Below are 14,257 nucleotides of genomic sequence, written 5' to 3' on the forward strand. Positions count from 1 at the left end.
GCATATACTATGTATGGGTGTGTGTGTGCGTGCATATACTGTGTGTGGTGTGCGTGTGTGTGCGTGCATATACTATGTATGGGTGTGTGTGTGCGTGCATATACTGTGTATGTGTGTGTGTGTGTGCGTGTGTGTGCGTGCATATACTATGTATGGGTGTGTGTGTGTGCGTGCATATACTGTGTGTGTGTGTGTGTGTGTGTGCGTGTGTGTGCGTGTGTGTGTGTGCATATACTATGTATGGGTGTGTGTGTGTGCGTGCATATACTGTGTGTGTGTGTGTGTGTGTGTGTGTGTGTGTGTGTGTGCGTGTGTGTGTGTGCATATACTATGTATGGGTGTGTGAGTGAGTGTGTATTTTTGTGAAGGATTTCACTCTTTTACAGCTTGTACAGTAAATGCAAACTCTGACTGATCACACTAGTGGACAAAACACGTCTGTTTTTTAGTGAGATATTTAAAAATTCACAGCTGTTGGTGCACCACAGGCTTTTCTTTTTTTCTTCATGTTGAATTATTGTCTGTGTTTTGGCAGCAAAGCAAGTGATTTGATTTGACAGTCATTCCTTTCACTTATTGCAACCACTTGCTACAACCCTCTAGTCACTGACTGTGCCAATACACAATACTGTGTTACAATAATGTACCTGTCACGGTTTTATTGTGCAGAAGCTTATATTGGGCCGTGCATGGGTAATTGACATTACATCTTCATCTGCAAGAGCAAATTATTTAAACAAAATTGAGAAACTGTGGTTATTAATTGGTATGCTTGTCAAGTGATGCTGTATATAGTGTATTTGTTCTGTGTAACACACTCCTAACATAATTGAATAAGTCACAAAGTAAAAGAGCAAACATGAAAATGCACAACATAATCCAAGACCCATGAACCCGTCAATATGAAATAGGTGCATCACATGCCACAAGTCCTTACTGATCAGATTAGAGACATATCAGGGGGCTTTTCAACGATGGATTGGCCCAAGATCAAGGGGGAAAGGTCAGTGAGTTGGTAGAGGTTAGGGGTTATGGGCTGCTGTTGTAAGTTTGTGTTGAGTGTCCAGTGGAGGTCAAGAATGGAGCCAGTCTCCTGCTAAGGGTCACAGAGACTGGGCAGTAAATTCCCAAGCTCCTCACCAACACATATGTATTTAACTTGTTGCTTTCACTAACCTTTCTGACAAAACGTTTGTGATTTTTATGGGGTTTTTTTACACACAGCGAATGTGGAGCTAAACCATTTAATAGGCTAATGCACTGTACAATGTTATCGATGCACCAAATTATGTTGTCCACATTGATGACTCCAAGCAAATAGTTTTTGAAAACCATCAAAATCATATTTTTAAAGGTATTGTTTGACATTTGGGGAAATACGCCTTTTACTAAGGCAGCGCCGTTTGTCATCGTAACTTGGTTTTGGCCATATCCATCCAAACTCCTCTTCTGAGGTAATTTTTATAGCGGTATTGTGTCTAAAACCTTTCAGTCCTCTCAGTCCTGCTGTTGATACAGCATGTCTGAGACCTCAATTTGCCTCTTTTGTCAAGCCGCAACATTTAACCCTTGAAAGTCTAGGTCTTATGGAAAATAGTGTTTGTTAAAGGCAGCTAAAAAACATGACTGTCCTAATCTAAACATATCACACCACATACTGTTGAGAAAGGCTCTATTCCAAGTCTGAATTTTTAGTTATTAGAGATGTTACAAATGTCAATTGGATTTCTTATTTAAGGAAGAGCTGGAACAACTGGTTTCACTACGGCTCTTTATAAATATTATGTAAGGCCCATCATTATCTAAAATCTTTTGTGTATTTTTATTGTAGTTTAATAGTTCTAGTTCCCTAGTTTCAAGATACCTATCATTATTTAGCAGCACCCTGGTATTGTGATTAACCTGATACTTTTCACAGTGTTGCTTTGGTTTGGTTTGTATCACGCTCCTGTGCAACACATTGCTGGTGATTTAATTCCAAAGCATAAACAGTACAGTGAGCCTAACAAATCTAACAATTCTGTCTGAATACCCTTTTATTTCAAAAACAGAGACCTATTCTTGCTCAAAGAAGATTATGCGCTTTGGGAAATGCCTGAGGATAAGTTACTGGTGTGTTTCTTCGCTACCTGTGTTTGAGCCACTTTCTGTACTCCAACAGAAAAATACAACACCACAAAACAACATAAAGAATACATGACTGTCCAATAAAACAACTTATGAAGTTATACAATTTCAACAACTAAAAATTATCTATAATTAATTGAAACTAACAACAGAAAATTGTTTCCATTGCTGTTTTATTGCTGTAATGAGGAGTACAGGCTGATAGATATTTAAAGCATATGTAAAAGTTATGGTCTGCCTTTAACCTATAATAGCCAGAGCTAGCAGTGGAGGACAGTGTGATCCCCTTGGTCCTACAGCTTGTAGTATCCCGTCTTTCCTTTAACCCTAATCAGTAGCCACAAGAGCACCGTCAATCAACCCTGCCCCATGGGGCCTTCAAGACCTGCCAGTTGACTAGAAATAGGTTTCATTAAGAGCATATATGGAAAGAGATGGGCCCTAGAGGAGAGTTGTTAGACCATAGACATGGTTGTTAAAAGTCCTATTAAAGATTGCATGGTTTTCTATCTGGCCCGCTCTGGTCATAAATCTGTCAGAGCCTGGGTTCAAACAGTCAGGAACCCCACAGGTGAGAGAGCAGTTAGTAATGAGGAAGGTGAGCTCTTTAGTGGCACAGCGTCAAAACAATGGAGGCAATGGAGGGAAAAGTAGCAGGTTAGAGGGCCCATAGATGTCAGAGTCATGATGAGGCAACACAGAGGGAGGGAAAAACACAATATTAGAAACAGAGGCAAGAGCAGGACTGGTATGCCAAGATAAGTAAACAGAGATTACCTGCAGTTAGCAGATTTTGCAGGAGAAAAAAAAAAGGAAAGGAAGGTTATGGGAAAAGGGGGGATTGAAAGGTGAGTTGTTTTGGGCCCAGCAGAGGGTGGAGGACCAGCAGCAATAATATTTGCCGAAAACGCTCCACATGAGAATCTGAGATGGGAATTCTGCTTTCCCCCTGGGAGGCTGTGAAGCGATTTAGGAACTGTAATGCTATACTGGAAATATTTACAGTGGGACCAGACTAGCAGTCAAAAAATGACACGCTATAATGACAGCAAAAAAGACAATATTTTTACATTAAAAGGGCAATGTGGGTTAGGAGAGAGAGGAAAGTGAGGCGAGGGAAACAGTCATGGCAAGAGGAGGTGAAGATTGTTTTGGTGTTGATTGGGGAGTAAGGTCAGGTGAGGGTGGGAGGTGCACAAGAGTTTAATACACAGATGAATTTGAATCAGTGTTGAGTCATTTGGGGTTGGGAGGTTCAACTGGAGACATTTACTGTTGTATATATTTTGTGGGAGGTTCATGCTGGTTAAAGTAGGGTTCAACTTGTAGATTTCTTATTCACAAGAGAAACATTGCTCTTTATTATATTAATAAATAGAAATACCTCAAACACAGCTGTAGATAATATGCAGGAAGCCAATTTGCCTTTTTGGCTCAAAAACGCCTCGGTGTAGAGCTGTACTGTGAAAGATTCAAACAGGCAATGAGTAACATTTGACTGAGACCTGGGTCAATTAGTAGGAGAATTCTTCAAGGCCTAATTGTGTTCTAAACTGCATACCAGACGAGTGGAATGTAATCACACACATTAGATAAGGTTGGTAAGTTCAGACAAAGAGAGCATACTAATCAGCTGCAGTTAGACATTTTTAGCAATGCTGGCGGCGTGGCTCTGTGGATGGCAATGTCAGTAGATCTGTTGGTCAGTCCACTTTGGTCTGGACATAAATATCTCGCAAACTACTGGATGGATTTCCATGAGTCTGGTTTGAAAACCACTCATTTCTCCATGATCAATTAGTCAGATCAAGATTATGTTTTTGCTATTACTGTTAATTATAATTATTTATTAACTAGATGTTGCCCAATGCTTGTTGTTTTTAAATGTGAGTCACAAATACATTTGACTTGACCTTAGTGACTTTTACTGTCTGGCACTTACTGGGTTATCTAGTGTGGCCAAGCCTTCCCATCTGTCACCAGCGAGTGCTAAAACAAACATCAGAATGTATTTGTACTTGTTTTAAAGTCTCCTTGTGCCACATTGGTTGAGAGATGAGGTGTGAAAATAGCTGAGAGAAGGCATTTCTCACACATGACCAATAACCCATCATTGGTTTGTATTTCTGGTGATAAAGCTCGAGTAATCCTCATCCTGCAGAGCTGTGTGGTCTCTGTGGATGTGAGATAAAAGGGCCAAGAGCTTCATTGTGCGAGTATAATATGTGCACACGTGTGTGTGAGAGTGTGCAGCTCACACACACTATCACTATCTCTCAAGTTGAAACTCACCATTCGTCCTATAAAGATCTGTTTTTACACAGCAGAGAGGGTGACCTGCAGTTGCCCTGACCGACACTGTGGTGCAGAGGGACAGGATTTATCTCAGCAGTTGACTTTGATTCTCACAAAGCCAGAACCCCTCTGTCTGTAAGACGCTGAGGATAAAATATCACTCACAGACCCAAATGACATTGACAGATCTGTGAAAACAGGCAAAGAGCAGACTGAGGAAGAAACAGAGACCAAGAGAAAGTTGGGGGGTTCTTTTCATCCCATCTACATCTGGATTCCTGCACTTTTCAGGCATTGTGTGTGAGTTTGAAGGTCATTGGCTCCCCCCAGATGTGCAATTGACAAACAAATTGTTGAACATGGTCACTTTTCACCCCACTGATCAGCTCTGTGCGTAATGTAAGAAGGGTCACACACTTACAGAACTGTATACACAGACATACTCATGCACTGACTCTGCTCTCCATCAGCTGTCCAAAATCCTTGTACGCCTACAGTACCTTTTCCGAAATCTCACATACACAAAAAAGCTAATCCATAAAGCTCCTTGTTGCAGTTGAAAATGCCACTTATTGGGAGGAAACCTTACTCCTTGAACACTATTAAGGGTTTTCCTATATAATACTTACTACTATATAATAATACTATATATAATACTCTACAATTCCTCTCACTATAATTCTCGCATTCAGTGGATGAAAGTATCGTCAGTTTTTCTTAAATTTAAGAATCTCTACTGCCATCAACATGTGAATATGATCTTGTACAAATATATTTGTGCCAGACTTCTCACATGTTAGAAAACTAAGATTTATTTTGGCGCCAAAGGCTCTGTGTATTCTGTTAGCAGCAGATGAGAGTAGAGGGAGAGACCAGTGTTAACACCGCTCAGGGATCGTAAAGAAAAGAGCCTGCAGGTGGGGTGGTGGTGAAAAAAAGAAGTAGCATGAAAGCAAATTATTAGCAGAATTGTAACAGCAGCATCAGCAGACTGAGCAGGGAAACAGAACCACTCCACTTCCCATTTATATAAGTACGCGGATGATATGGCTTGGGTTGGTTTAATGCATGAAGGAGAGAGGGGTGGGGAGAGAGCATATTTTAATCTCATTGGCAAATTAATTAGCTGGTGTTCAAACAGTGCTCTAGTCATAAATACCTGTAAAACTAAGGAGTTGGTGATCTGCAGTAATAACATCCCACTTAGCCTAAAAACAGTAAACAATAATGACCGTCCTGTTGACATTATGGACTTTAAATACTTAGGCACCCTACTTGATAGTAGATTGAGTTTTACAGCAAACTCTGACTATATCTATAAAAAGGTTATGCAACATATGTATTTGTTGATACTGAGTGGTATATATGAGCTCTACTGCAGGCAAAAAGCACAACTAATTGTGGGGGATCCTTCACATCCCCTGTTTGCTGAATTTGACAAGCTCCCCTCAGGAAGGCGTTACAGGCTACCCAGGGCAACAAAAAACTTTTAAAAAATTCTTTTATCCCTTGTGCAGTTGCTTTGATGAATTCATAAGAGATAACCGGTCTACTTGAAGCTCCTATTGGTTTCTGTGTTGGTCGTATGTGTCCTGTGACGTGCATTTGATGTTTTTAATGTTTTTAACAAACCTGGTGAAGCCAAAGACAAGTTTCTAGAAATGGATAATAAAGATTTATCTTATCTTATCTTACAAGAGTTTGTCAGGAGTTTTAATGAGAGGGAAAATGTCCATGACATTATGATGCAGCACCACTTGCATTGTGAAATTAAGCTTACTGTCTTCATTTCATACACCTAAGTACCATCTGATACAAAAACAATGTTTCCAGCCAGATTTTTACATACAAAAAAATAATAATCTGCAGCAACCAGTAAATTCTCCCATTTAGAACTCCCATCGCACCACCTCAGTTCAGGTCATAACCACCACTTCCTTAACAACGCATGACCTGGCAGCAGGTTGTCAGGCTGGTATGAAAGGAGCTCTGTCATTCTCACTCCTGCCCCTTTCCTTCCACCGCTATTAACATTATGTCAACACAGTGAGAGTGGTGACACACACACAGACACAAACCCACATAAACGCTGTCAACACACTCAACGATTTGAAGAAAGCTGCCGGAGTGCAGTGGTTTCTCACAGATTCGAAGTTAGCCCTCTGAAGCTGTTAACTTGGCATGTGGACCCTCCTCGGCCCCTGTGTCCCTCCCTGCTCTTCCAAACACTTCTATTTGTCCTGAAACAGCTGTGGAGTGACGTTAAATACAGCATGTGTTGCTAAATGCTCCCCACTGAATGTAAGAAATGCTTCACATGTGAGCCTAAAGAGCGCAGATCATCATTTCCTGTGTTGCATGGGGGCCAGGGTAACATTTAGCAGTTGCTGTAGCTGCACTGGCAATGAAGCGAGAGAAAGTGAGAGAAGGTCCAGCTCCAGGATGATGCAACAACTATTCAAAGTAGTAATAGTGCACTTATTATTTCTGGACACATCTGAGCACGACTGGGACTGAAAATGGTCTTGGTGATATTTCTTGTTTTGTGTCTGCATGAAGAAATTCAGCTCAGTGTTAAAAACTGTAAATAAATGAATTTGCCAATAAAAGTTACTGATTTATCATTTTTAACTAGAAGGAAACAAAAGACAATCCATCCAGACAAAACTCAGCAAACATCCTGTGCCATCATACTGACAATGCCAGAGGCATCCATAAATTTGTGGCTTCTTAGATTAAACCGGGAAACATCACTTACAATTTATCTATATGAAATATAAAACCCTGTGGAAACCCATTTGAACCTTGTAAGACCTGGTTATGGGTTGCAAATCAAAAAAGCAATTTGAAATGAAAGTGTTTTTTATAAAACCAGTGTTACAAAAAACACTTCACAACAGAATAGAGGACAGACAAAATAATTAAAGTAAACAGTAGCCTACAGTAAAGCTTTCAAACTGGAGGCTTCATATTTGAATTACTTATTTGTGAGGAATTAATAATTTCATCACCCAGCTGCAGAGCTTAAAAGGGGAATATCACTGAATGAGATGAGAAGTGTTGTTTGAGCAAGTATTTGTTTGTTTAAAGTTCCAGTGATAAACAAAATTTTTTATTTTGTTCCATTGCTGATACAACCTTACATGTTTGGTATGACAAGTATCCTCCAGTGGCTGATGTTTGCTTAATGTATATGCTGTGTAACTAATATTACTGAGAGATGGACCGATGTGATGACTTTTCTTTACTTGTGCTACTGTTACATGACATTTTAGAATTTACCTTTATCACTGTCACTTGTGCACACAGTAGTTGCTGTTAGCTATGTAGTCTGACTTTAATATACAATGGTGCAGCGCAAACGATTCTAATGTCCCTCTACTGTCTCCACAGAAACCACTGTGCGTACGTTGTCCAGAAGAACATCTCATGCACAATGCAGGATGGAGTGGCTACCTATGTGAAGGCTGAGTACACCACCAAGTGCATCTGGGGTCAGAAGTGTCCGGTTGTCATGTAAGTTTTTTTTTTCAAACAGAACAACAAAATGGAATAAAAGAAACAGCCAATGTTGCACCTCAAACCTTGACAGCACCTTCTGAGTCATAAGGAGGTTGGTTGTATAGTTTAAAATATGTAAGTATAACTTCATATTGAGTAAACTGCAGCATGTGGAACAAGGTAGAATATACTCTATATGTCAATGCTGCCCTCTAGTGTTCACATGATGTACTGTCCATATAATAAAGTACAAATAAAGAAAATAAAGTATAAATAATGTCCTCGGCTGCGTGCACATATCATGTTTTTGTTGTCAAGAGTTCCTCTACAGAGAGATCGCACTTGGGGGTATTGGTGTTAATTCAGTTTTGGAAAATGAAATATTTTGATTTTTTCTTCAACTGAATAATGTAACTTCAAAGGACACCAGCTACTATGAGCACCATTTTTTCTCTGTACATTAAAAATGCTGAAGAGCTTCAGCTTCTTCTCATTTATTATTATTCTGGGTTGGATGTAGTCTTGCTTGATACATATACCACCTATGTGGTGCATATATTTGGAGACATGCTTATGAAGCATGATTATTTTTAATGTGCCTTTCAAAAGCCCCCACACAGGGGTAATTTAAGGAGGGAGAGATTTTCTCTTCCAAAAAAAGACAGATGAATGACTCTGTGTGTGTGTGTGTGTGTGTGTGTGTGTGTGTGCGTGTGCGTGTGTGCGTGTGCGTGTGTACGCGTCATGTTTTTATATCCCGGTGGAGATTTTAACCTGAATGCACATTAAACCATGGGGGCATGTGTCTCTGTGGGGACAACAATTAAGGTCCCTATGAGTAGAGACTGCTTTTTGAGGTATAAGGTTACAATTAGTTTAAGATTAGAGGTACTAATCTATATTCATGAATCCACGGTTTGGAATGGAGAGCCAAAGTCAAGGCATGGGCCAACACATGTGCACCCACATGATGGAGACAGAATATTTGAATATATTTGTTGTTGTCCGACAGCTGTATTAAAGTTTAAAGGGTTGTGTGTGCGTGTATGTGCATGCATGTGATGGAGAAAGAGATCCGCAATCAAAAGGAAATTAAGCTTCAACAAAATAACAGTGAAGTTGGGTGCTGACCCTGGTTCAATCCTTTGATGCCACATCGTTTACATTACACCTAATCTCCTAATCTCCCTCTAAACTGTGTTTAATCCCATAGAGAACTTCATCCCTTTATCTCTGCTCTGCACCTCTCATACTCTGCCCTGGCTCTGTGCTCTTAATTAGCACAAACAAATGCAGCACTTCTGATAGAATTTTTGATATGACAAGTTTTATGACAATTGTAACATACTCAGAACCTCTGATAGTAAACAAGTTTTCTGTCATGTTTCCTTTAGGTACAGGACATTCTACAAGCCAAAGTACAAGGTGGGTTTTAAGACAGTCACAGAGCTGGAGTGGAGATGTTGTCCCGGTTACTCTGGAGAAAACTGCTATGATGGACCCACATCGCTGCCTGACGTCATGATGCCACCTTTCAAGGGTACGGGTGGGCCCAATCGCCCAGGCATGAAGGGGTTCCCCCATGGTCCTAGACCTCCTGTGGACAAGAAGCCTGGAGGTGGCCAATTGGAGCCAGATAAACCCTTCCCCAGTGTGCCTGACCATAGACCAATACCCACAGGACAGCTTCCTGCTGGGAATGGAAAACCAAACTATGGTGAGAACAAATGGCAACCAATTTGTTGTATAATCCTGGGCTTTAAACTTGCACAACTATTGTTTGTGTTGGATGTGCATGCACATCTCAGTAAGCATATATTTTCTCTTTCTCCTTTTTAAATGTCCTCAAATGCTGCATCATTCCATCTTCAGTGCTGGTAGACTTTCTCACAAAAAAAACAATAACTTCCTTTCTCCTTTGTGTTTGATTCTTGGAAACACAGGTAACAAATTTGGGATTTCAGGAGTGACTGGTGAACGTTTGGACCACATGGAGGAGGACCTGCGTCGCCTCACCCAGGGTCTAGACACTCTGAACGGGGTGGTGGCTGGCCTCGAGCAGCGATTGCGCACATCTCTCCGGGAAGACACCAACAAAATCCTGGTGTCCCTGCTCCCCAACGCTCCCCGTGTGCCCGACTCTACAGTGGGATTTGGGGTGATCCCAGATGGGACTCCAGATGGACTGGAAGGAGGAGAAAGCTTCACTGGTTTTGGAGACTTAGCAGGGAGGGTAACAGAAGTGAGGGATGACCTGCGAGCCAAAACACACATCTTAGAGGAGATTCAGGTACAGTCCCACAATGCGTGCACATAGTCGATACAATATCTGCACAGACTGATCAGGCTTCAGTTCCCCTTCTCCTTTCTTTATTGAATGCAAAAAAAAATTCTCTGTCCTTAGGGGATGGTCCTGGGTCATGATGGCCAGCTGAAGAGGCTATTGGAAGGAGCTAGAGGCACGCCCATCCTTGGCCCAAGCTCCGCTGCTCGTCTGGACGAGATCATAGACGGCAAGCTGGCTGACATGAGGGCTGAGATCCTGGATGGATTTGAGCGCCGTCTGACCAGTCTAGAGAGCCACTGTGACACGAAGATTGGGGAGGTGCAGAGGAAGTGCCACAGGGACCACATGGATGGCCAGGAGCAGATGCAGCAGTCTCTTGATGGAAGAGAGACTGGGCTGCGGGAGGAGTTGGGTTCTTTGCAGGCTCAGATCCAGGGTCTAACTCTCACTGAGAGCTGCTGTGGACAGGTATGCCATGGATGTGATTATAATATTATAAGCATGCAGTAAACACATCAAGTGAACAGTCCTTAAATAACTTGTTTTGATGGATGGAAATTTCTTCAGGAACAACGTGACACCACCAAACTTTAGAGAGAAGGTTTAAAGGAATAGTTTGACATTTTGCACAGTATGCTTATTTGCTTTCTTGCCGAGAGTTAGATGAAAAGACTGATACCACTCTCTATGTCTACATGAAGCGCCAGCCTGGAGATGTTTAGCTTAGCTTAGCATAAAGGCCAGAAACAGGGAGAAACAGCTAGCCTGGCTCTATCCAAAGGTAACAAGATCCACCTACAAGCACCTCTAAAGCTAATTAATAAACAAATTATATCTCCTTTATTTAATCCATACAAAACCTGAAGCATTGCATTGTAAGCTAAGCTAGGTTAACCAGTCACCTGGCTGTAGCTTCATACGAGAGTGGTGTCAACCTTCTCATCTATGTCTCTGTGAGAAAGCGAATAAGTCATATTTCCCAAAATGTGAAACTAATCCATTTATTAAAAACATTTCCTACATGCCTACATTTCAGACTATGCTACAGAGAGAGCAACATATCTACATTGTAATCATGTATGACTGGACATTTGATCACTAATGAACTACTAATTTATTGATTATTGCAGGTGAACAGTCTGTCCCAGCGTGTGCTTCTGCTGGAGGAGTCAGTTAAAGGTTTGACAGAATCTCAGAGACAGCTCCATACCGCCATCACTGATCACAGCATACACGTGGAGACACTGATCGAGACCCGCCTAGTGGACATAGAGGGTCGCCTCAATGCCACAGAGGGAGGACCTGATGGAGTAGCAGGGCTCCCTGGTGGTCTGGATGGCTTCAAGACTATGCTGGAGGACAAGCTGAAGACCCTGGAAGAGAGAGTTTTTGTGGCCGTTGAGGAGCTGAGTAATGCCACTGCGCCGGCGCTCCTGGAGGGTCAGGTGGTCCCAGCACTGGAGACAGAGATTGAGTCTGTGAGGAGGAGAGTGGAGGGAGACCTGGATGGCATTCAGAAACAATTAATAGATCTGGAGCTTCTCTGCACCTCCTCCTGTTCACCTTCCACTCCGCCAGCAGGGGGTGTCAGTCTCACTGAAGTAGAGGAAGATTGTGAGGGGATGGAGAAGAAGATGACTGACCGCCTGAACTCCCATTCTAACCAGCTGGACCGCCTAAACACCACCCTACAGAACCTGCTCTTCCGTGTCGCTCAGGAGGACACAGAGGGAGTCGTCCAGGGAGAGATCACCCTGCTGAAGGTCAACATCAACTCTGTGAACCGCACTCTGAAGGGCCTAAAGGACTCTATTAGCTTCATTGCAAGTGAAGTGGGCCACGCTAACACCACCTGGGAGCAGAGAGAGCACCAGCTAGTCAACCAGGTGCAAGGAATCACCAAACTAGTGGGCCACCAGGCCTCTCTCCTGGGGGCCGGGGAGAGGCGGCTGGCTCAGCTGAAGGGAGAGCTAGTGGCCTTGAAGAGACAGCTGTCTGGGGAGCTGCAGGGATGCCGGAGCACAGCGATAGAAGTACAGAAGGAGGTGAAGAACGTTGATAGCAGGGTGAGCCAGGTAGAGGGCCAGTGCAGCAGCCTGGGGGAACTGGCAGAGCACCTGGAGAGGATCAGGGCAGAGCTCGAGAGACACTCAGATTCCTACCTGGCCCGGGTGAATGGCACTCTTGGCGTCCATTCAGAGCAGCTAGCAGAGCTGAAAGGGGAGGTCAAAGACTGCGTTGCCAAGGAAGTAGCCAACCAAAAAGGAGACCAGTAGCACCTGAGCTACAGAATTTTAAAAGAGACTTATGTGTGCTTCTCATTAGCTCAAGTGACTTCCTCTGCTTCTCTCCTCTCTTTTTCTAATCCCATCGGCACAGATGCAAATTAACTGAACTGATGAAAGTAATTTCCCATAAGCTCCCCAACATAGTGCCTCCAGATGTCCTGGGTATTTAGTTTAGTAAAGAGGGGAGAGAAGACACAGAATACAAAGACTCACCTATGGTTGTATAGCTGGGCAATGTTTTCCCTTGAGATGTTATTCTATAGGGCATTTGTTCGTTTTTTTCCTCTGCTCGTGATTGCTACATTTTCACATTTTACTTTTTTTTAACTTATATGAAGTGACTGCATTGTTATGATGTTAAACTGTTTGTATTAGCAAAATGACAATAACAAATCCTGGTGGATGATATGGGACTAATACGCTGCTACGGGTTTCCACTGACAAGCACACTTGACATCCTTTGTGTGGACACTTGTCTGGTCTTTATGAAAAAAAACTGAATGTCATCTTGGTGCTATTTACATTTTTGTAAACTTCTGTTTTACACATGTTTAGTGCTTCTGCTCTGACTGTTGATGTTTGTTTCTTACTGCATTGCTCCAAGTTGCAGAGAAGTTCCAAAAGTCATCATTGGAGGACAGTGACAACATGGCATGGAAGATTGAAGAACTAAAATCTTGGCATTGTTTTGTAGAATGTTTTAAAATTTCTTGTTCACTAGAACTTAATTTATCCCTGTAAGTGGAATTATATGCAGCAGCTAGACTAGTTGATATGGGGTTTATTATGGAGTTAGTCATTTATTTATTATGTCAACAAAAACATGTAATAACAAAACTATGTGCAAATGGCAACAAATCAAAACACACAAATAATTAAACCATACAAAAGCACAAAATGTTGTGTATGAAAACATGAATTTTGTGGTTTTGCACCAAATTCTCTGACACATCAGATTCTGTGGCCCAAGTTTAGCTACAGCACATTGCAACCATTCTTTTTTCATAATTTTTAGTGAGACCCAGAAGAAATAATGTTTTTAAATATCTATTTCATTTACATAATTTCAGTAATTGAGATGTAAGAAACATGTCACAAAGATTTTCTTTCTCAAAAATACATTTCATTTTATCACATGTCCTTGGTAGGGGTCAGCAGGTCTAATTTGACGCAAAAAAAAAAAAAATGCATTGTTAGCCATTAATTTGCTTTACATTTTACAGTTATCTTATATATACCAATACAAAACTAATTTAAAACACATTCATCATGGAAAATTTCATATTTTATTTTAAGAAACCTTTTTTTAACAAAAAAAAAAAAACATTTTGCTGTAATGGGTGAATATCTAAAAGATATGATTGTTTGCATCCCTTAGAAGCTGGTGGTGAGCCATTTTGAAAAGACAGAACATTTGCTATGTAGGCCACACCCCCATCTGTTTAACATCACTAGAAGGATGTACTCTATATAGTACATTAGGACTCAAACAAGTTAAGTGCACGGTGTTATCTTTAGCTGCTACTAAAGATGGTGCTTCTGTAGTATTTAGATAGGGTCCCAAATTTCGATTGCAGTAAAGAAACAAATTTGACCACATACTGTAGATACAGAGAGTGTCACAAATAATGGCCGTGATAGCAGAAACAGTGGTGTCTATGTCTGTCTGTTGAGCACTAGCACCCACCCTTTGGCCCCTTGGTCTATTTTTCATGCAGTTGTTTCTCTAGGGTCACATACAGTACATATTCAGTACACC

The 14,257-nt window shown here is 41.5% G+C and overlaps 1 protein-coding gene across 1 annotated transcript in view; it reads left to right on the top strand.

Moving 5' to 3' along the window:
• LOC123975603 (EMILIN-3) overlaps positions 1–12,486 on the top strand; it is a 15,961-nt gene extending 3,475 nt beyond the window's left edge. Inside the window, exons 2-6 of the mRNA XM_046057219.1 lie at positions 7,816–7,938; positions 9,318–9,640; positions 9,867–10,213; positions 10,328–10,678; positions 11,341–12,486. Coding sequence (XP_045913175.1) covers positions 7,816–7,938; positions 9,318–9,640; positions 9,867–10,213; positions 10,328–10,678; positions 11,341–12,486 — 2,290 coding nt within the window. The remainder of the gene's footprint in view (positions 1–7,815; positions 7,939–9,317; positions 9,641–9,866; positions 10,214–10,327; positions 10,679–11,340) is intronic.
• Positions 12,487–14,257: the final 1,771 nt, after the last annotated feature.

The sequence above is a fragment of the Micropterus dolomieu genome, linkage group LG08, assembly GCF_021292245.1.
Source record: "Micropterus dolomieu isolate WLL.071019.BEF.003 ecotype Adirondacks linkage group LG08, ASM2129224v1, whole genome shotgun sequence".
NCBI lineage: Eukaryota > Metazoa > Chordata > Actinopteri > Centrarchiformes > Centrarchidae > Micropterus > Micropterus dolomieu.